The sequence below is a fragment of the Callorhinus ursinus genome, unplaced genomic scaffold (genome assembly GCF_003265705.2).
Source record: "Callorhinus ursinus isolate GAN/ISIS: 27379988/994484 unplaced genomic scaffold, GSC_fseal_2.0 scaffold32, whole genome shotgun sequence".
Lineage (NCBI taxonomy): Eukaryota > Metazoa > Chordata > Mammalia > Carnivora > Otariidae > Callorhinus > Callorhinus ursinus.
In genome coordinates this window covers 13,561,124-13,580,403 of record NW_027397094.1, presented here as the reverse complement: position 1 = coordinate 13,580,403, position 19,280 = coordinate 13,561,124, and the positions used below count along the sequence as shown (strand labels likewise).

General features: G+C 47.3%; 1 protein-coding gene across 4 annotated transcripts in view; it reads right to left on the bottom strand.

The window, feature by feature from the left end:
- Positions 1-252: 252 nt before the first annotated feature.
- TARBP1 (tRNA guanosine 2 -O-methyltransferase TARBP1) overlaps positions 253-19,280 on the bottom strand; it is an 83,508-nt gene continuing 64,480 nt past the window's right edge. For 2 of the 4 annotated variants that reach the window (XM_073879037.1, XM_025850818.2), the window contains exons 23-30: positions 18,384-18,470; positions 10,775-10,971; positions 7,027-7,108; positions 4,940-5,111; positions 1,787-1,978; positions 1,490-1,614; positions 948-1,084; positions 253-618 (exon numbers count right to left, since the gene is read on the bottom strand). In XM_073879037.1, coding sequence (XP_073735138.1) covers positions 450-618; positions 948-1,084; positions 1,490-1,614; positions 1,787-1,978; positions 4,940-5,111; positions 7,027-7,108; positions 10,775-10,971; positions 18,384-18,470 — 1,161 coding nt within the window. In that variant the 3' untranslated portion in view covers positions 253-449. Of the gene's footprint in view, positions 619-947; positions 1,085-1,489; positions 1,615-1,786; positions 1,979-4,939; positions 5,112-6,681; positions 6,780-7,026; positions 7,109-10,774; positions 10,972-18,383; positions 18,471-19,280 lie in introns of those variants that run through there. The other 2 variants (XM_073879038.1, XR_012374322.1) reach the window with 2 other exon arrangements.

The following is a 19,280-nucleotide window of genomic DNA, read 5'->3' as shown; positions in this document are numbered from 1 at the left end:
TGGGAATAAGTAGATATAAAGCAGCAAAGAGAGGCTAATGACTCCTCTCCACGCAGGACCTTTGCTTCCACCCCACCGTGCCTCCTGGGGACGTAAGGGTGTGCTGTTCACAGGTGGTAACTGCTGTAATTCTGCCTTACTCCCATCGAAGTCCACATTTCTGACAATACTGGTTTCCAGGAAAGAAATTCTCTTCTTAAAATACATTGTTTTATTTCCACAATTGCTTAAAATATTCAAGAAACAATGCAATTTAGCTAAAAATATTTATTCAAGGGAACAACATATAGTAATATATTTAAGGCACATGAAAAAGTTTTGGCATTCAGTTGGCAAGAAAAAGAAATACAAATTATCCCGGTAAATTTCAGAATCGATTTCATTAGTACACATGGTTTTAAACAAGGTTTCAAGAGCACCGATAACTGATCTTAGATAAGGCACAAAGGTCACGACTCGGTGTCCCCATGCCTGAGCAGCTGCTGTCGGGTATATTCCCAAATGAGCAGAGCCCCACTCACGTGCACGTTAAGCGAGCGGATAATGCCCTGCTGAGGAATTTCCACACAAACATCCAATTGTTGGATCAGATTTGCTGGAATTCCCTCACGTTCATTTCTGACGAAGAAAAATGGAAGAATAAAGGTTAGTTTTCTTGTAATACACACACTTTTTTTCCTCAGAAATCCTGAATGTCACTGAAGAGTCAGATTAACAAAGTAAAGTGAAGTCTGTGGCACCAGGGAAATAAACAAGTAACACAGATTTATGGGTCGATCTAGGTTCACCTGATCATCCCAAACAGGTGAAATAAAACAAAAACTAGGGGTCTTTCCATAAATGTTACAAGTCAAAACTCCTGATGTGGGTGTAACGTCAGGAGTCTCGGTGAACTGTAAAATTTCCGAAAGCATTTTCTACACTGAGACTCAAAGGGATCTTCTTACCCCAACAAGAGCAGAGATCTCTCCGGAAAGCTATACTGGGTCAGGTCTATACTCTTGGCAGTCTGTTCCACACCAATGACGGTGTAACCTTCTGCTTTTTTCTGTTGCAGAAAATCGATGAGCTGAGGTGGTTTTACCTTAAAGTGAGTTTAAAAAGAGCAGAATAATAAATTATTCATTTACAGCCTTGGAGTAAAATCAGAGTTTCAAAAAAAAATTTCATGAGACTATGTCTTTTTATAAGGAAAAGGAATTATACTCTATTAAAAAAAATAAAAAAAAACCTCCCCCAACAAATATATTTATCAAAAGTATTCCTGAGTTGCAACAGGACATATTTACAGAATAGAAATCTAAAAATACAATAATGTGAGAGATCACAAAAGCAACGGGGGAACTAAGGGGGGTGTATTTTGAGTATTATTTTAAGCTATTAAAGGCTGGACAACTATGAAGTACTGCAAGAGGACTGATACTAGAGGACAGAGGACCACAGAAGATTTCAGCAAATCAGTGTTTTACTAATACTACTTTCCACCCACCTCCACTAAAGGCAACCACTGCTCTGCTGAGACACTGAGGCCTTGGAACTGCTTGTCTCTGACGCACTGCAGGCTGCCCACCACGAGCGCCGAGGCCCCGAACACCTCACAGGTCCGGCACAGCCCTGCACACGATGGGCCGCGTTACTGCTGGCCCAGCTCACTATGGCCACACAGCGCCCCCGCAGCTCCCCAGGAGGGTTAAATGAGGAAAATGGGCACAATGGCACTGGACCGATGACAAATTTTCAGGATCAAAAGATTTTAAGCAAGCCCCCTGGAAAACTGTAATTTTACCTCCTAAGTTAGTTGGTTTATCAATGAGCGAGGCTGCTACAATCAGTCTGCTAATCGACTTTCCAAGTTTGGCGACACGATCCTGAAATACTAGCTCCAGATCTAAATCTGGAGTGTTATTTTTCCAGGGGATAATCTTCTTCTGAACATCCATCCACTCTGACTGGCTATCTGCTTCGCCCGAGTGAGAACCTGGGAAGGAAGAGGAAATAATCCCATACATAAAAATCTATTTACACACACACACACACACACACACACACACACACACACACACACACACGTTTTAAATGATAGTTCAGAATGAGATCCATTAACTAAAGAACTTTACTTGGATTCAGACACAACTGCCATTTTCAAGTCATTTTAAATTTTCAAATTGAACTCTTAACAACCAATATACTACAACATTTCATGAAGTAGAAGATGCCCTTGTTGTCTACATTTTAGCATATCCCAAACTGGGAAGCATCTTAGAATTCCACAGGGTATCCTAGTTTGGTATGATTTTAGCATTTTTTTCTTAGAGGTCCATAAAATAATGGTGTATCTTACAAACAGTAGGGTATTCCTGAAAACAAATATACATAGTCTTCATCCTAAATTATTTTACAAGTACTTGGGGAAACTTTCCTAAAATGAAGGATATTCTCTGAAGCAATTATCTCTTAATGAACGTTAGTAACCTGTCGAATGCAGTGTTCCGAGCTGTAGCACAGGACTGAGACTGTCCTTCCAGGCTCTTCCTCAACTGCTCTACTCCAAACTGCTGACCGAGCCACCAAGGAGCACTTAGCTTACCAGCACGGAAGAGAGATGCAGATACCAGAACACAGTACTATAGTGAGAGTGTGTAATGTCCGGGGGAGGGAGGGAGGGACGGGTGGAGACGAAGACCCAGGAAGGCTCAGGGAGGAGTGTGCAAACAGCGAGTGCGGGAGGGCAGTGCAGCCCGTAGGGACGGGTGTGTGCGTGCACAGGGCGTGGGAGGACGAGACCCAGGCAGGGGCAGAACTCCGGTGTAGCTGGAGCGTGCCATGGACGGAACACGATGGCTCAGACCATAGAAAGATCATGAAAGACTTGTACAGAACGATAAAGAACTTACTCTACAGACAGGAGCCATTAAAGGGTTTTAAGAAGGGGGTAAGAGGACTGGTTTTGTGTTTTAGGAAAAATCCCTTAGAAGTGAGGTGAGGATAAGTTGGGGCCTCTGCACCAGTCCCGGCAAAGACAAGGACAACCTGAATTAAGTCAAGGCAAGAGCAGCAGCAGCCAGATCTGGGAGGCAGAATCACCCCGATTTGGTAACAGATGAATGCGGCACAGGAGAAAAGAATGACCGAGGGGCAGCCCGGACAGAAGGGGTTTACAGAGGAGGCAAGTGAGGGCAGCCAGGGAAATGCAACTCGAGTATGTTGAGTTTAAAGAGTTTATGGTGTATCTGGGTGCAAACATCCAGCAGGCTCAGGAAAGAGGCCAGGCAGCGACAAAGAGGAGAAGTTACATTACGCAAGTGGTGGTCTCAAGTTGGAGAAATTAAAAATGTTCAGCGACAGCATGCAGAATGAGGAAACCAGGCCAAGGAACACATTCCGGGGATACTACCAGTGAAGTCTTGGCATAAAGTCTGCAATGCAATACCCCTCTCATTTCCACACGCCAGACAAAACAAACAGGGACCTCCTTAGCCTTTGCCCCACCCGAGTGACACGTGGCTTCTCTGCTCCGACCTGCGGCCCCCAACACAATACGTGGGGAGGGCCCACGTACGCTCTCCTCCTCTCCCCTCGTCTCTGCTCAGCCCGCCCCAGTGGGGCTGCCCCCACCACACTGGTGAAGTAGCTTTTGTCGCCATTTCTGCCCTCAAATCTCCCTGTTTGAGGTCCTCTGTTTTGGGAAAGCTCTTCCCTCAGGATCTTTGCTCGACTGCTCGCACTTCACGTGGGTCTCTGCTCAACGTCAGCTCCCGAGGAAAGGTCTCTTTGATCCTCTGGCACCATCTCTACCCTGCCTTGTTTTCATGGTGCCTTTAAAGTAGGCATGAATGCAAGCTGCCTAGGGGCGGGGACCCGGCCTTAGGTCTAGACACCGGAGGCAATCGATAAATCTTGGTTGAAGGAATAAGTTTAAGGTGAGTATGTCTTAAAATGTATTAGTGAACCATCTAGATGTTTAATAAAAAATGCACTTTCCCAGAACTCTCCTCCAGACACACTGAATTAAAATCTAAGGCGGGGGGGGGGGCAAGTATTTGTACTTTACGCGAGTGGTCCAAGGGGTTCTTGGAAACGTTAAAATTTGAGAGAACGACAAATACACAGGACAAAGAGGGAACTGCTGGAGAGGAGCGAGGAGTCAGGTGGAGGAGGGAAACGAGGACAGCAAGAAGCCAGCAAATGAACGCCTCGTAAAGGGTAGGGGTGATGAGAGAAGAGCGCCCGCCGCGGCTTCACGGAGGAGACAGACCACTTCTGACGCCCTGCGTCAGGGAGAGTGAGAACGAGGGCCAAAGGAGCGGCGGCAGTGAGGAGCATCGGGAGACCATGCTCCGCGGCCAGTAACACCAGCTGTGGTTTCAAGGATGGGTGGGAGACTTGGCCCTGGGTCTTTCCAGGGCTCACCAGACTGTGCAGGAAAACAGGGAGGATGTGAGCAGTCGAAGGACCTGTGCGTCCTTCAGAAAGCCGAAGGGCAGCAGTGTCACAGAAGGTGGACAAACAGGAGAGAGAAGGCCGCACAGATGAGTGAGGGCCAGCCAGACCCACAAAGGACGAGAATCAGGAGCTCTTGCTTTATTCCTAAATGGGCCAAGAAATGAGATTTCATAATCTGACCCTTTTTAAAATCTGTACTTTTACAGAAACACATAATGGAAGAGCAGTGAATATTAATTAACAATAATATTTCAAAGAAAAGGGAAGTTACTAGCTTTATATAATAAAGCAGATCAGGCTCTCCTTGGCTTTTCATAGCAAAGCCAAGCAATTAAAAATACCAAAGTTATAGCACTTTTCACAGTCTTTAAGTGGAGAAGGAGCAGACTTCACTGCATCGGTGAAAAGTGGCGTGATCAGCTCTCTGCTCTCAGTAACTGAAGCGAGGAAGGCTATCCAAGTCAACAAGCGGGAGAATAAGAAAACATTTCTTTACCTATGTCCTGCTGAGCCCAGTCACCCGGTTTTACTTCACAGAGGTGAGTTGGCGAAAGGTACCACTGAAATCCTGCATCTAAAGGAATGTCAGTGAATCTGGTAAATTTACCAATGGCAATCCATTCGTCTTCAACCAGGCCTGAAAGGCGTGGAAGGATGTAAAATATGGTCTGAAAAGAGAATGGTAAAATCTAAATTTTTTCCCCTTGAACAGAACAAAGAAATACATGGAAACATGTTTAAAGTACAACTTATTTACTATTATTGATGTATTCTCCCAGACTATCACAATAACCATATTATATATGTTCATTTATATCTCGTAGCAACTGTCTATACATATTTCTCATCTTCTCTAAGCCATCAGGGGATTAACTTAGGAAATGCTCGAGGGCAGGGAGATCTTCCACTTGGGTTTTTCTCACCGTATGTAATAAACCACTGTGCTCTTGATAAAAGCAAAAAGTGTTTTAGGATTAATCAATATCAATGTTGGGCAACATTTAGCTCAGGGCTATTTGTTGATAACCGAACACCTCCATAAGCGATCGAGTTCAAGCTCTTTTGATGCCAATCTTTCCTCTTGCTACCATTAGCCAAATTTGGAATCTGAACTTTGTCTTGACTGTATATTAGCTGTGACGTCAGACAGACCACTTAGCCTCTCTTGGCCTCAACCTCCTCATTTGTAAAACGAGGATAAAATCAGGTTAAAATAGCCCGTCGAGGTTTGAATAAACCGAGTGTGACACCCCTGGGCACGGTGATTGCTCAGTCATCACAGAAGCAATCCTCCTGGCCTTTTCTTACCTACTAAATGGAACAGAACCAGAAAGTAAGTCATCAAAGGTGAAAAGGTGCATACAAAACAGAGGCACAAGTAACAGAAAATCTAAAAATGAAACCGTAAACGTGTGACGATGCACACGTCTTCACAATGGTTTCTAGAACGAAGAATGGCTTTCTGCACACTGGCGCCATGTGATGACTACCACGCAATGCTGCTTGAGTAGGAACCGAGCTCAGTCCGAATGCAGAACGAGGCAGAGTTCTTGCGAGCCATCATGTTACTTCCATGGGCAGCGACAGCTCGGATCGTTAACGGAGGAGAAAATACACAGAAGGGGGGGGACAGTGAGGCATCGGGGACAGAGATGAAACAAAGAGGGAAGGAGGGACTTACTCCTGCTGGCGAACGGAACAGAAAGGGCTGACTTAGCACTAGAGGCCCTACTATGAGTCCTTCAGAAAGGCGCCAAAGCATTCTGGGCGCTGAAGAACACAGAACAGAGCATGTTAAAATAACCAAAAAATCCTGCATTTTGCAATGAAGTCCACAGCTGCCCAACAAAGGGCATAATATTCTGTAGTGAATATCTCACAATATACAGATTGATTTTCTTTTTATCGCATATGCACAGCAGCTACAGTCCCTGCGGAGAAGTCCTACAGGTCACATGTTTTAAATTCAAAGGTAGAACATTCTACTTATAGTTGAAAAAGGGAGAAAGTGATACAATTCATACAAATCTTAATAATTTGTATATTAATTCATATGCTAATTGTAATAAACATGTTTATGGTTCTTAAAATTACATGAACACACTCAGCTACGAGGAGGTGGCGTATCATGCGCTACACGATTCTCGTCACCCAGAACCGAAACACTGCAAATTTAACAAAAGAACAGATCTTTTTGCTCTTTCATTAACAATGGGCTTCATTACAACAAAATCTCACCTGCACAAATGTTCTCACTCATTTCCTTTTAATGTCTGAACAGATTTCTGTTTAGAGTTAAATATTCCCCCTTCCAGACTTTACAAGTCAGACACTGCCTGAGGAACAGAAAGTGACAATGACTAGCCAATTTTCACCGCTTATGAGTGAAATGTAAGTCATCTTACGAGTGAAATGTAAGTCATCTGCATGAAGTAACAAAATTAAACTTAGAACTTTACAACGTGAAGGTGAGGTTGTAAGGGGGAAAAATTCACCTAATTATAACCCCAAGAACTGTGGCAGACAGGAGGCGCCGGGATTAAAAACACAGTAAAGAATTTACGAATGACACTCTCTGCTCACCTCCAGACAATAATCCTGCACTGGGTGAAATGCTGCAAAAAAGAAATGCTCCTGGATGCGTTGCCAATTCTTCTTGGCGTTCCTAAGGGTGAAAAATACGGTATGAGGTACAGACAAGTGAGACAACTCTGGTGGTGGTGGGGGGGGGCGGGGGGGGGAACCAACTGGATAATCAGAAAGAGGTCTTGCAGAGTTTAGAATGAAAGGGAAATTTTGTGAATTTTATCTGAAGATTTATACACCCCTCCCTCCTACATCAACATGCTTTAAAAACACTGAGTTTGACCTTTTGAAATGAAAGTCAAAGACGAAGAAATAACTGTTTCAGAGCCTTACAACAAACAGCTACTCAACAAGAAGCGAACCCTCCAGCAGATGGTGCAGAGGCCCGCGCTCTGTCAGAGGTGATGGGGAGCGGACGTGGCCATCCACTGGCACCGACGAGGAAACCACAGATGGACGGCTTACGTGCTTGGGGAAAAAGAATTCTAAAAGGGAACTACAGGAAAAAAAAAATAGATCGATCGATCGACAGATAGATAGGAACTCTGTAAGAAATCTGGGTTGTAGTCTTCAAGTCTCCGTCCAGCAGTAAACACTTTTTCTATTCTCAAGATCCACAGCACACAGCCCAACTGGACCAGCATTCCCGAACCAAACAAATGTAATACGAGCAGGCTGTAAAGTCTTAACACATCTGCCAGGTTGTAAAAGGCAAAGGGGGTAGGGATAAAAATTACAGAACACGACAGGCAGGTTTCAGTTTAAACTCATGATCAACAGCCCAAAAGCAAAGTAGCAATTTCGAGGCATTTTCCTGCAAGACGGTTCTCGCGTGATGGCTCCCCGACCCCCCAGCACCCCCAGCCCCTCTGTGCGCCTGACAGCTGAGCCTCCGCAGCACTGGGGGGAGAGAAGGGAGCGTTCACCTCCCGCGCCTCCTACCACCTGCCCTCTCGTCCCTTTGCCGCAGGGCTCCAGATCCCACTCGCTCAACTGTCCCCTCGTTGCTACTGAGCCTGTTCAAAGGGCTGTCTGTCTGATCAAAGGAAGCAGCCTACCACAGAGCCTTCGGTCGGTGCGGGAGAGAGAGCTGGGGGCAGTGGGCAGCGTGGGAAGAAAAGCCACTCATGAGAGACACCCCTCTGGGGGAAGGAAGGGCAGGGACAGGGGAAGGAGATGGTCTGGCCTTGACCTGACACCTTTCCTTGCTGTTTGACTTCCTAACCGTGGAACCCTTATTTAAAACAACTAATGTGACCGAAAAGAAAAGAAAAGCTCTCCTCGATGCACATTGCTGCTACATTTCACAGAGGAGGTTTTGGAGGGAATTAACTTGGCTGTGTTTTACCTTCTTCATCATCCTTTTTTTTTTTTAAGACATGAAGTATTTCAAATATTCAAGTAAAGAAACGAACAGACAGCAATGAGCCTATGCCTGGATTGAACAGATAACATATTGTCCCAACCACTCCTAACCCACGTTAATTTGGTGTTCGCCCCACCAACGAGGCTGCTGACATGCTCTCACTTAAATCCAGTGGGTACTTTTAGGCTCTCATTTCGCTTACTTCAAACCCATCCATTTGTCCGCACCCCACTCATCTAACACACCATCTCCTCCCATTTTCTATGGCCTGCCTCTGGTCTGCTCTTCCTACTTTGAAAAATGGCAAAAGCAAACCAGTAGAGATCACGTCCACGTTTAACCAATCTGCTCACCGGGAACCCAACCGGCCTGGCCTCCGCCCTGTCCTGCCCGCACTCACCGCTCTCGAGCCGGACCAGCCCCGTTCAGCCGCACAGCCCACCTCGGTGCTGCCCAGAAATCACCGTCCCCCACTCCTCGTCTGCCTACTTCCTACCCATCCTTTACAGGGCAACTCCCATGTTATGTTACTTAGAAAAGAGTGTGCACTTTCTCATCACAATCTTTACTTTTCCACTGGAGGACCTATCACGATTTAAGTTATTTTCTTTGTGTGACTGTTCACTTGCTGTCCCATCCACCCTGGCTGGGAGCCACACGAGACCGGGGCATCTACCTGGCCTGCTGCCGATGCCCTAGAACTCAGCCTGCACAAAATGACTCTGCTGTGTATTCAAAAAGCAGGGATGGTCTAATGCCCATGGTCCTTTATTTTCACTGGTTACGTCTCCTACCCAGTACTAGGATTTTAAAAGGAGTAAGTTATTTTGTAAAAGGGTGTTTTACTGCTTAATAAAAAAGGAGCTGAACCAACTGTTTTTAGAAATCAAAACACAGCTACCCAGGAACTTTGAATAGGATCAACCACCAACCAAAACACTGCAACACCATACAATAAATCATGATTTCTTCACAGAGCAAACTATAAACTGACAAATGCCTATTCACATGTGAAATTTACTTAATTCCCTCACCCTTCCCTCCACTGAGGGACTGCAGTGCGCACACACCCACCAAGGAGAAATGGGACATTCAGGATTGCCTGAAAAGATCAGCAATTCTAGCTGCTGGAACATGCCTGGAAAGGTGGGGGCCGTAGGCACCGCTAAGGTGAACAACTCATTTTAATAACTAGTCTTAGCTGGGACCAGAACTTGAGGCGGCCGTCTATACACCCAACCGTGTGCAACGAATCAGAGGCATCTAGCTCCTTCCTTTGCACTTTGTTCCTCACCTGTGACCGGTCCTATGTCCTCACCTCTCTTTTCTGGTTTTCTCTGGTAGCCCATGTACTTATATTTTAGCATTTATATTATATTTGCTGAATTGAGGATCTTCCTCCTGGACTGCCACACCTCCTTTGCCCAATCACCTAAATGCTCTTTTCAACCAGTGGGACGAGAGTAAAAGCGTGCAGAAGGGCTGGGAAGGCAGCTTGTGGCCACGGAAGTCCTCCGTCCTGGCCCCACAGGGAGCTTCGCGATGACTCACGGTCTGTTACCTTGATGGTCAAGCAAAGACCCCCTGTATGTTACTGGTTTTCCAAACACTATTTCATATTCTTAACACGCTGCTTCCAACCTTTATCTGTTTATAAAAATTTGTGAGGGCTTTTGAGCGTCTGGAAAGAAACCTTTTATACTGATTGATAGTGCCTGGGTCTCTGAAAATTATAAAAATCTGGGCATTCCGGGATAGTGATCATCAATGATAGTAAGAGAAGAGTAAAACAACAACACCACCACTCCCTGAGAGCCGGGGCAATCAGTTCAGATACCAGGAGACACTAGGGGACCGCTGCCTGCCCTTGTGTGGTGTGAGCAGGGCCGGTAGAGAACGCGGAGCCGTGTAGCCCCCTCCTGCTCCGTCCACAGCACAGCATCCTATCTGCTTGATATCGAGCATCTGTGCAGGATTTTGTCTGGGAAATAAAGACAGTCTCTAAGAAAAGGAAAAGAAAAAAGCTTCCATCATCTTTAATTAGTACAACCGAGGGGTTGAGAGCATGTCTAAAGCCAGACTGTTCTGCTTCTCAGCACTTGACAACAGAGCACAGTGACAGTCAGCAATACCGAAGATAGAGATATCTAAAGGTGTGTAAAGATTATTTATAAAACAAAGGACCAAGGATAAGAAAGCAAAGAAAGGTCAGGATGGAGCTGACCACACTTAGAACCGTAACGAAATCACGCTGTGCCTCGTCCGAGCTCTGCTCTCTGAGCACGATGGAATAATGAGAAGCTCACAAGGCCGAGGGACCTCTTGGTCCTCTCTGTGTGCTCTGCTGGAAGGAAAGTGAAGGGTACGAGCTTTGCTTACCCTGTTGCAGGCATGTTTTCCACCTGGTTGAGACTGGATTCAATAACAGAAGTCAAAGCATCAAATTCTTCAACGTGCAGGGTCTTACACATGCTCCAGATCTTCTTAAGAGCGACTAAGGCATATAGTCGGATACTAAAGTTGTGACTGAAGCACCACTGCAGCACGATAATAAGGGCTTGCTTCAGAATTGGTTTCTGGAAAGAAAGGGGGAAAATTCTTCACATGTACACGTGGAGTGTTCCACCCCCGGTTGTGTGACCAAGTGGACAGAAGGTAAAAATGCTGCACAGTCCAGCTCCCACTGGTTCTGCGGGGGCAGGGCTCCTCCTTCCTTCGCAGACACGTTAGGTGTGCGGGCATTAGCGATTTCCTCGAGGAAGAAAGACGCTCCCAGCTCTTTTGTGTCCGTTTACGAGGCGGCTGCAGTCCATGTCCCCCACACCGCAGCGCCCGGGCTAGTGTGGACGGAGCGCCTTCACACTAGCCGCCATGCCCCCGCAATGTGCTAACAGCAGTCCCCTGGGCTGGAAACGTCAGGAAGGTTCTCTGAGCCCCCCTTCTGCTGCACTTCCAGGTGCTTCTAAAGCCAGGGACCTCCTATGGTGCTGTTTTCCTCCTTGTCTTTGTGAACAACTGTTTCCCTCATGATGCTCTTGGACCCGCAGAGTGCTGAGGGGTGGCAGGAAAATTAAAAAGTGGGGAGAAAAATAATAAACGTCTTAACTTCCCTGTAGTCTTTTCCTGTGATTTCGGACTGTTGCATCTTCACAGCCTGATTTCAGGCAGCGACAGTCCCTGACTTCCCAAACCACGGAGTTCCACAGACCGTGAAAGGCGAAGGAAATGACCCAGATTAATGCGGAAACCAGATGGATGCAAACTTTTAATAGAATATCAGGAGCTACCTCGATGCTGGTACCAAATGGCTCATCTGTAAACGTTCGCGGGGCTGCACCTAGCTGAGAATCCTACGGTTTCTACTAAGAGCAACCGTGCTCACGGAAGACTTTACCAACTCACTGCCTGGTTAACAGCGCATTTCAATCTCCCAAAGCTCCTGTTAGAAGGACAAAATACAGATATATATGATCCTCCCTATTCCAGTCCTCTGTTCAAAGTACGGTCAACATTTATCAAAGGTCGCCGTGCAGTCAGTGTCACAAGGACACCCGGGGGGAGGATACGTGAATATATACACACGTAACTGTAACATACATCTGACCATCCCCGCGTGAGGAGCAACTTGAACAAACACCCTGCGTATGCGCAGCAAGGTCAAGTGCAGGAACCAGTCAGATGGGCCCAGCAAAAAGGCTACGTGGAGGAAGAACAATTTTTAAGAAGAGGGGCAAGGAAGGCTTGCCATACCAGATACAGATCTGAGAAAACCAGGAAATGCAGCACAGAAAATAGATGTACTTGGCTAGAAGGAAGATAGAAATGTCAGGGGTGGCAAAGGAAAGCGGCAACTTCTGAATGATACACAGTTAAGTATTTACTTGTATTTAGAAGTTGAGGGCACCTGGGTGGCTCAGTCGGTTAAGCGACTGCCTTTGGCTCGGGTCATGATCCCGGAGTCCTGGGATCGAGTCCCACATCGGGCTCCCGGCTCAGCGGGGAGCCTGCTTCTCCCTCTGCCACTCCCCCTGCTTGTGCTAATAAATAAAAAAATCTTAAAAACCTGTATCACCATCTGACAGTATAACATCTATTTATCATCTCTCCCTGCACCCGAATGACAGTGGAGACGGTTTTGTTCACTGCAGAATTCCTAGGACCCGGAACAAGCCACCAGGACACATGAAAGGCACAGGACAAATACTGCAGGGAGGAGGAGGGACGACTGCTCAAAGCACCCCTCCAACGGGGCCTGTGGCCAGTTACCTACACTACAGCCCCATCCCCGAGGTCAGCGTCTTCTCCCCAAGGAACAAGCGCTTCCTCTCCTCTGAGCGGCTCACACTGCTCTCCCGGCCCTTCTAAACCTTTCCACAGTGGCTTCGGAGCCCTCCTCCCAGGATGGTCTCCAACCCCTCACTAACCTTTCTCTCCCCGCCCCCGCCCAAGTCACAAGCGGGTCTGCGCCCGTGCCAATCCTCGACGTGACATTCAGGTCATCGCTTCCCTGCCATCAGAGACACAGCCATGGGGGACAGGTTTGCCAGAGTCCACCCCTTGTCACAGAACGTGTAACTATTCTGCTTTCTAAAACCTTAAAAGCAGGTATTCCAACTTTTTTTTTTCTTTGAAGTTATTTGTTTTAAAGAGGAGTGGGAAGGGGCAGAGCAAGAGAATCTCAAGCGGCCCCCCTGCTGGGCACGGAGCCTGACCCAGGGCTTGATCTCACAACCCTGAGACTGTGACCTGTCACAGTCACCTCAGTCCGTCTCCTACCCCACCCGTTTCCCTCCTGTACCCCTCCTGGAGCCCGTCCCAGCCACACGCTCCTTGCCGCCGGACACTGTGCATAAAGCCCCTGCCTTTCTTGACCTCTGCAGGCACTCCGCCGTCTTGGTCTTTCTCTCCTTGAAAACAGTTCTTCCTATGACCTTTAGGATACCCCATTCTTAAGGCTGCCCCCCTCGCCCTCCCATGTTCCTTCTCAACCTCTTCTCCTGTCCCTTAAATGCCGGCGTGGCTCTGGCCTCTGTCCCTGGCTTCCCTGTTTGGTCAGGCGGCACACGCCCCCCGCGCTCGCTCCCACGGCTTCGGTCCAGTCAGGGCTCCCAAGCTCGTGAGCCGCAGCACGGCCACGTTGCCTCTCTCAACTGACATGTTCCTGCGTTCGCTGCGAGATGTTCCTCGCACGCAGCTGCAGGAAATCACACAGAGGTCCCCTGGGCCCGGCGTGCTTTGTCCAGTGTCCCCTCCTGCTAACATTCGGCAGATCACGGCACAGCATCTCAACCGGGACACGGTCACTGACACAATCCACTGACGAAATCTGAATTTCCCCAGTGTTCCTTGTCCTCAGTTGTGCGTGAGGTGTGTTTGTTTGCAGGTCTAGACCATTTTGTCACATGTGTGGGTTCACAGAGCCAGCACCACTGTCACGAAACTGAGCAGTTCCAACGCCCAAGTATGCCCCCTGTTGTCCTTTTATAACCACCCTCTCTCCTTCCCACACTCCTCTCCCCACGGCCACTTTGTATACAACCGGCAGTGTTGTGGAAAGTATCTGAACCTTAACCTGTTAGAGGTTAGCTGCAGACACGGAATCTGGTGGCTAGCTCAACAGAAATGGATCTTCATCGCAGAATCACTGGAAGCACTGAAGACATGGGCTCTCGGCTCGCAGCTGAGCAACCAGGAGCTACGCTGCGGAGCCAGGCGACCACCACTCTCCTCCCCGACCCAGAAGCCGCGGCGACTGCGTGCAGGGGCCTACCGTGACTCGCACAAGCAGAGCCACAAGCTGTGTTCACCGAACCAGGACCCAGCTGGGGCCTACCCCAGCTGACACCATCCCAAGGGAAACAAAGGCCCCCACGACTCAGCTTGTCAGCAGAGGCCCGCTTCTGCTTCCAAATCCTATGCAAGTGTGGGCGACCTGAACCCCTGTCTACACGATGTTTTCAAAATAGAGGTTTCTGTGTCCTGGGCTCAGCAGAAAGAAGGTGTAGTGAACCCCGAACCTTCAGCAGGGGCACCAGAGCACCCTGGTTCATCCACAGTCCCGCCACGCCCCCCGAGCTAACGTCCAAGTCGTATTTCCTAGTTGGATGTCTTCCTGAGCCCCAGAGCCCTACATGCACCTGCTGCCTGCCCTGCCCCTGGGGCTCCCCACGGGTGACAAACCCACAATTCCATCCACTCATTACCATCCTCTCGGTCTGCTCTTCGTGCTGCTTCCTGCTCCGGTGAAAGGTACCACCGACCCTGGCGGCCCAGGTCACTTCCTTGCTTCCTGCCTTCTCGCCACCAAAGCCATCCACTGAGCCCTGGCATTCCTTGCTAGCACATACCTGTCACATCCATCCATCTGTCACCTCCACGCCATGTCCCAGCACAGCTCATGTGACAGCATGAAGATCACTACAGTGGCTTCCCAACGGTTTCCAGATTCGTCCCCATGACTAAACCAATCCTACACACCATACTCACAACACACAAGTCTGATCATGTCACCCTTCTGCTTAAAATTCAGCAGCATCTCCCCAACGCCCTCTGGATAAAGGTTAAATTCCTCGCACAGAGAGCATTTACGGTATGTCCATACTGTTGTGGAGCGATTTGTCCAATTTCACACACCAAGGAGAGGTAGTGCTAAGATGTGATGCCAGGTCTCGACTCACATTCTGTGCTAATAACCTCCTTGGCCTGCTTTACAAAGGCCCTTCTGCGCTGGGCCCCGCCCGCTCTGCAGCCACCCACTGGAGTCTCCAGCGTCTTCCCGACCTTGACCGTGCCCCGCTTCCTTGCACCAGCCCGCCCCCCTGCCCTGTCCCGCAGGGTCTTTGTGTTGAACCCGAAGTCCTCCTGTGGGCTGAGATCTGGAGGTCTCGCGGGTGCCCCCACAGCCTTCTGCACTTCCCCCTCCACACGCTCCTAGAGCTGCATGTTGCTTCCCTACCTCCACGGTCCAGGGCAGTGCTCTGTTACAGGAAGCACTAGAACCGATCCTGAATGAATGAAATAGAAGCCTTGATCCCCAAATCTGACAGGCACAAAGGAGGACTAAGGACGATTCTGAGAGGCGAGAACGTAACTTCTCTGTTATTTAATCCTTACAAAGATACCGCGAGGTAGGTAGTACTACATCCAGTTTACATCAAAGGAAAGCTGGAGGAATCAAGTAAAAACACCTACCTTCTCTTCAAATTTCTCACTGCTCTCCTATAACCTTAATCCCCACTCCGTGCTTTACTCAGACGTCCTCAGTCTTTACTAACGTCCCTGTCCTGTTCCTAATCCATCCATCCAGTTCTCATGTGCCCTTACTCTCCTCTTGGCTTTGCTTGTTTTTGATGACCTCGTCAGTTTTGAGGAGCAGTGGCCAGGTTGGCTGGGATACGGGTGATGTTCTTCTCGTGCCTAGACCGGGGTTACGGTGTTGGGGAGGGAGACCACAGAGGCCATTTCTGCCACATCCTACCAAGGGCACGGACTATGGTGCGGATTACCGCCGTCACCGGCGCCTCCTTCCATACGCTGCTCTGTGGAAGGACATCGCTAGGGCAGCCCACGCTGGGCTGGGTGGTTATGCACGCCCCCTCCTTGAGGCCAGAGTGACCACATAAGTTATTTGGAATTCTGCACAGGAGGTTTGCTGTCTTTCCCATTTGTTTATTCAATCAATCACTTATATCAGTAGAAACTCGTGAATATTTATTTTACTGGGTTGTAATCCAGTGTTACTGTATTGTGTTGCTTGTTTCAACTTTTGCCACTAGGAGGTCTCTTGGCCCCTGTGCCTCTCTGCAGATCCACCCCATGTCCCCGTGCCCCACCCCCCCGGGGCACTACTTTTCTATTTACCTCGTGTATTTTCTGCCCCAGTTCTAGAATCAGCTGTTTCTCCAAGAAGACTTGGTTCCTTTTATAAGAGAATGGTATTAGAAACCAAGATCTGGGAGCTAGGTATAGATTACTTGTAAGTGCAAAAAAAAGAAAAGAAAAAGAAATACCTAGTATAATTCTCAACAGGGAATACAATCCTTTTATGAATCCTATACTCAGATACGCTAGTACTGCCTGTGATCATTTGCCTTGGCCAAGACTAAGATACACACCATTTGGGACTGAACACCAGTAATGCCATTTCATATTACTGACGAGGTTTGGACACACTGAACAAGATGACAGGACAATACACAACCATGAGCACACTAAGGAAGGGTGTTTTTCCCCTGTGCTTTCGATCTCCATAGAACATTTAGCATTCTGCCCTCTGTCCTGTTTGGCGGTAGTTTTGAATCTTCTCTGACTACTTAGCACAGACCCGTACAAGTGCAAATATTTCCATACTTTGAGGAAAATGGAAAGTCCTGAGTGACTATTTTCAAAAAGTCTTTGAACAAAAACATATTTGTTAGGTAAAACAGACCTTGCCACAGACACTGTGAAGGACGTGGACATAGACTAACAAAACATACTAGTCTGGTCTTTCCTTAGATGGCTCCATTTAGGTTTCTTATTTTTCCAGAAGATACTGAAATTGAGATTATTCTATTCCACTAATCAGCAATCCTTCTTCTGGATGCTTTGAAAATAAATAAATCTAAAATATGTAATATACAGGGAGTATAAACAGAGCTGAATGGGAAAATAACCTGTTATTGGGGCTCCTGGATGGCTCAGTCATTTAAGTGTCCGACTCTTGATTTCAGCTCAGGTCATGATCTCAGGGTCATGGGACTGAGCCCCACGTCGGGCTCCACACTGAGTGTGGAGCCTGCTTGGGATTCTCCCTCTCCCTCTCATAAATGAATGAATGAATAAATTATAACCTGTTATTCCAGATTTAGTAGAAGCATCTCCTAAGATGAATTCATTTTCAGAACTTGTCTGAATGGTTCTTGAGTTATTTCAGCCACCCTGACAGAAGACAGTTCCTTATCTACCCTGCCCCTCTCGGTAGATGGCAAGCAAATCTCTTTCCTGAACATATTTAAGATAGGAAGGTAACATGTGATGTTACCTGATAATACAGCTTGCCTGATTTCAGAAGAGGCTGTGAACGCAAGTTTTAAGGGAACTGTAACTCACACACTGCCATCTGGCTGACAGACGCTGTAAGACACCTGGGATTTCAAGATCTCAGGATTTTAGGACTGAAATTGTGGTGGGGGAAAAAGATCTCGGTCTTAGAATTCATGAAATGGGTTAACAACTAAATTTGACTCTTACCACTGTCTAAAGACAAGAGTACTTGGAGAAATTCTAGGAAACCTCTTCTCCCCTGTATTTTTCTTTTGCTTTCAACACCAAACAACACTTCTTATTCCATATATTCAGGTCTCTCCCAGAGTTCACAGCTCAGTGCACTCTTCCCTGTAGACTCAGTAATGAAGTTGCTCTACATCTCACTGGCAGGACTTCCTGAATTCTTAACCGCTTTGCCAAAGTGATTAACCAGAATTAGCTACGATCTCTACTTGTCTGTGGGGTAAACCACTAGGGAGACTGCTTGAAGCCTGAGAAAGAGAGAAGAACTGGACTCACACTCCAAACGGTGACCCACAGCACATCAACCTTCAGTTACCCAAGAGCTTTTAATACTTGGACCGTAAGCATCTTTGCATGAGCACCTGTTCAATAACTACGTCAGTCAAGGAACAGTTAAATGCAATAAAGGAAGTCTTACTTAAATCATCTTATGTAAATACTTGTATTAAGTTAAGAGTCTATCGCTAGGAATTGCCCATCAGTCTGTCTACAGATTTAGGATGTGCTCAGGCACACACGCCTCGGTGTGTATGTGTGCAAGTGCGTAACACCTGCCTGTGGATTTGTGTCTAAGTACGTGTGCACAGTAGGTGAGTAGTGGGAGGGAAGACGAGAAGTGGCAAAAACCACAAGAAATACTCTACATTTAAAAAAAATTAGTACAAATATATACAATTCTATTTTGTAGGTTTAAACTCTTCTTACCATTTAAACTCACCTTTTCCGGGATATTTTGAGTGATGATGTCCAAATGTGACAAAACGGATAAGAATGTACAAATGCTTGTTTTAAAGTTTTCTTCACCCTGAAAAAAAAAATCAGATAAATCAGTCACTCAGGCTTAATGTGATGCCGTGGGGCCCAGGACGGCGACCGCACGTGAGGCGGGATGTGACGCAGCCCCGGCCTGGACGGGGATCCTTCCACAGGAGGGAAGTAACTTCCGGTAGCCAAACACCAACACAACACTCAGCAGGCATCACAAGGTAGGAACTGACTTAACTGTGAAGAAAGTGGTACAGCCAAGGGTGTGCTCACCTCAGAAGAGGCGCAGACGGCCCAGGGGAGCAGGAAGGAAAGAGAACAGTCGAAAAGTGAGTAATATGAACAAAATCAGAGGTGACAGGAAGGCGGCGGCAGCGAGGCAGGAGTTGGGGGGCGGGGGGGGGGGATGGCAGAGGCTCCAAAGTTAGACGGGAACTTGCAGACGACTTTAGAGCCAAGGACAAAAAGCTATGTAAGTGTTCAACTGGGATGCAGAAACCTTCCCAATTACAGGGATTTGGAAGAACACATCATTCTAGTGGTAATAAGCTGATGGACCCCAGAAAGACTCGAAAGGAAAGAGACTACAGACACTATCGTCCAGAAACTGCTCCAAAGGCAGGTTAGATGACTTATTCAGCTATGAATGTCTTCTACATGCCAGGTACTGTGCCAGAAATCAGGGAAAACAAAATTAGACAAAGTTCCTGCCTTCAAGGACCTTAGTCTAGTGGGTTGGAAGGACAAAACCGCAGAATAAATTAAAATTCCAATTATAACAAGCACTATTTACATGCTACAAAAACCTCTAATAAGGGGATCTAAACCATTCTTCCTTTAAGAAATGACA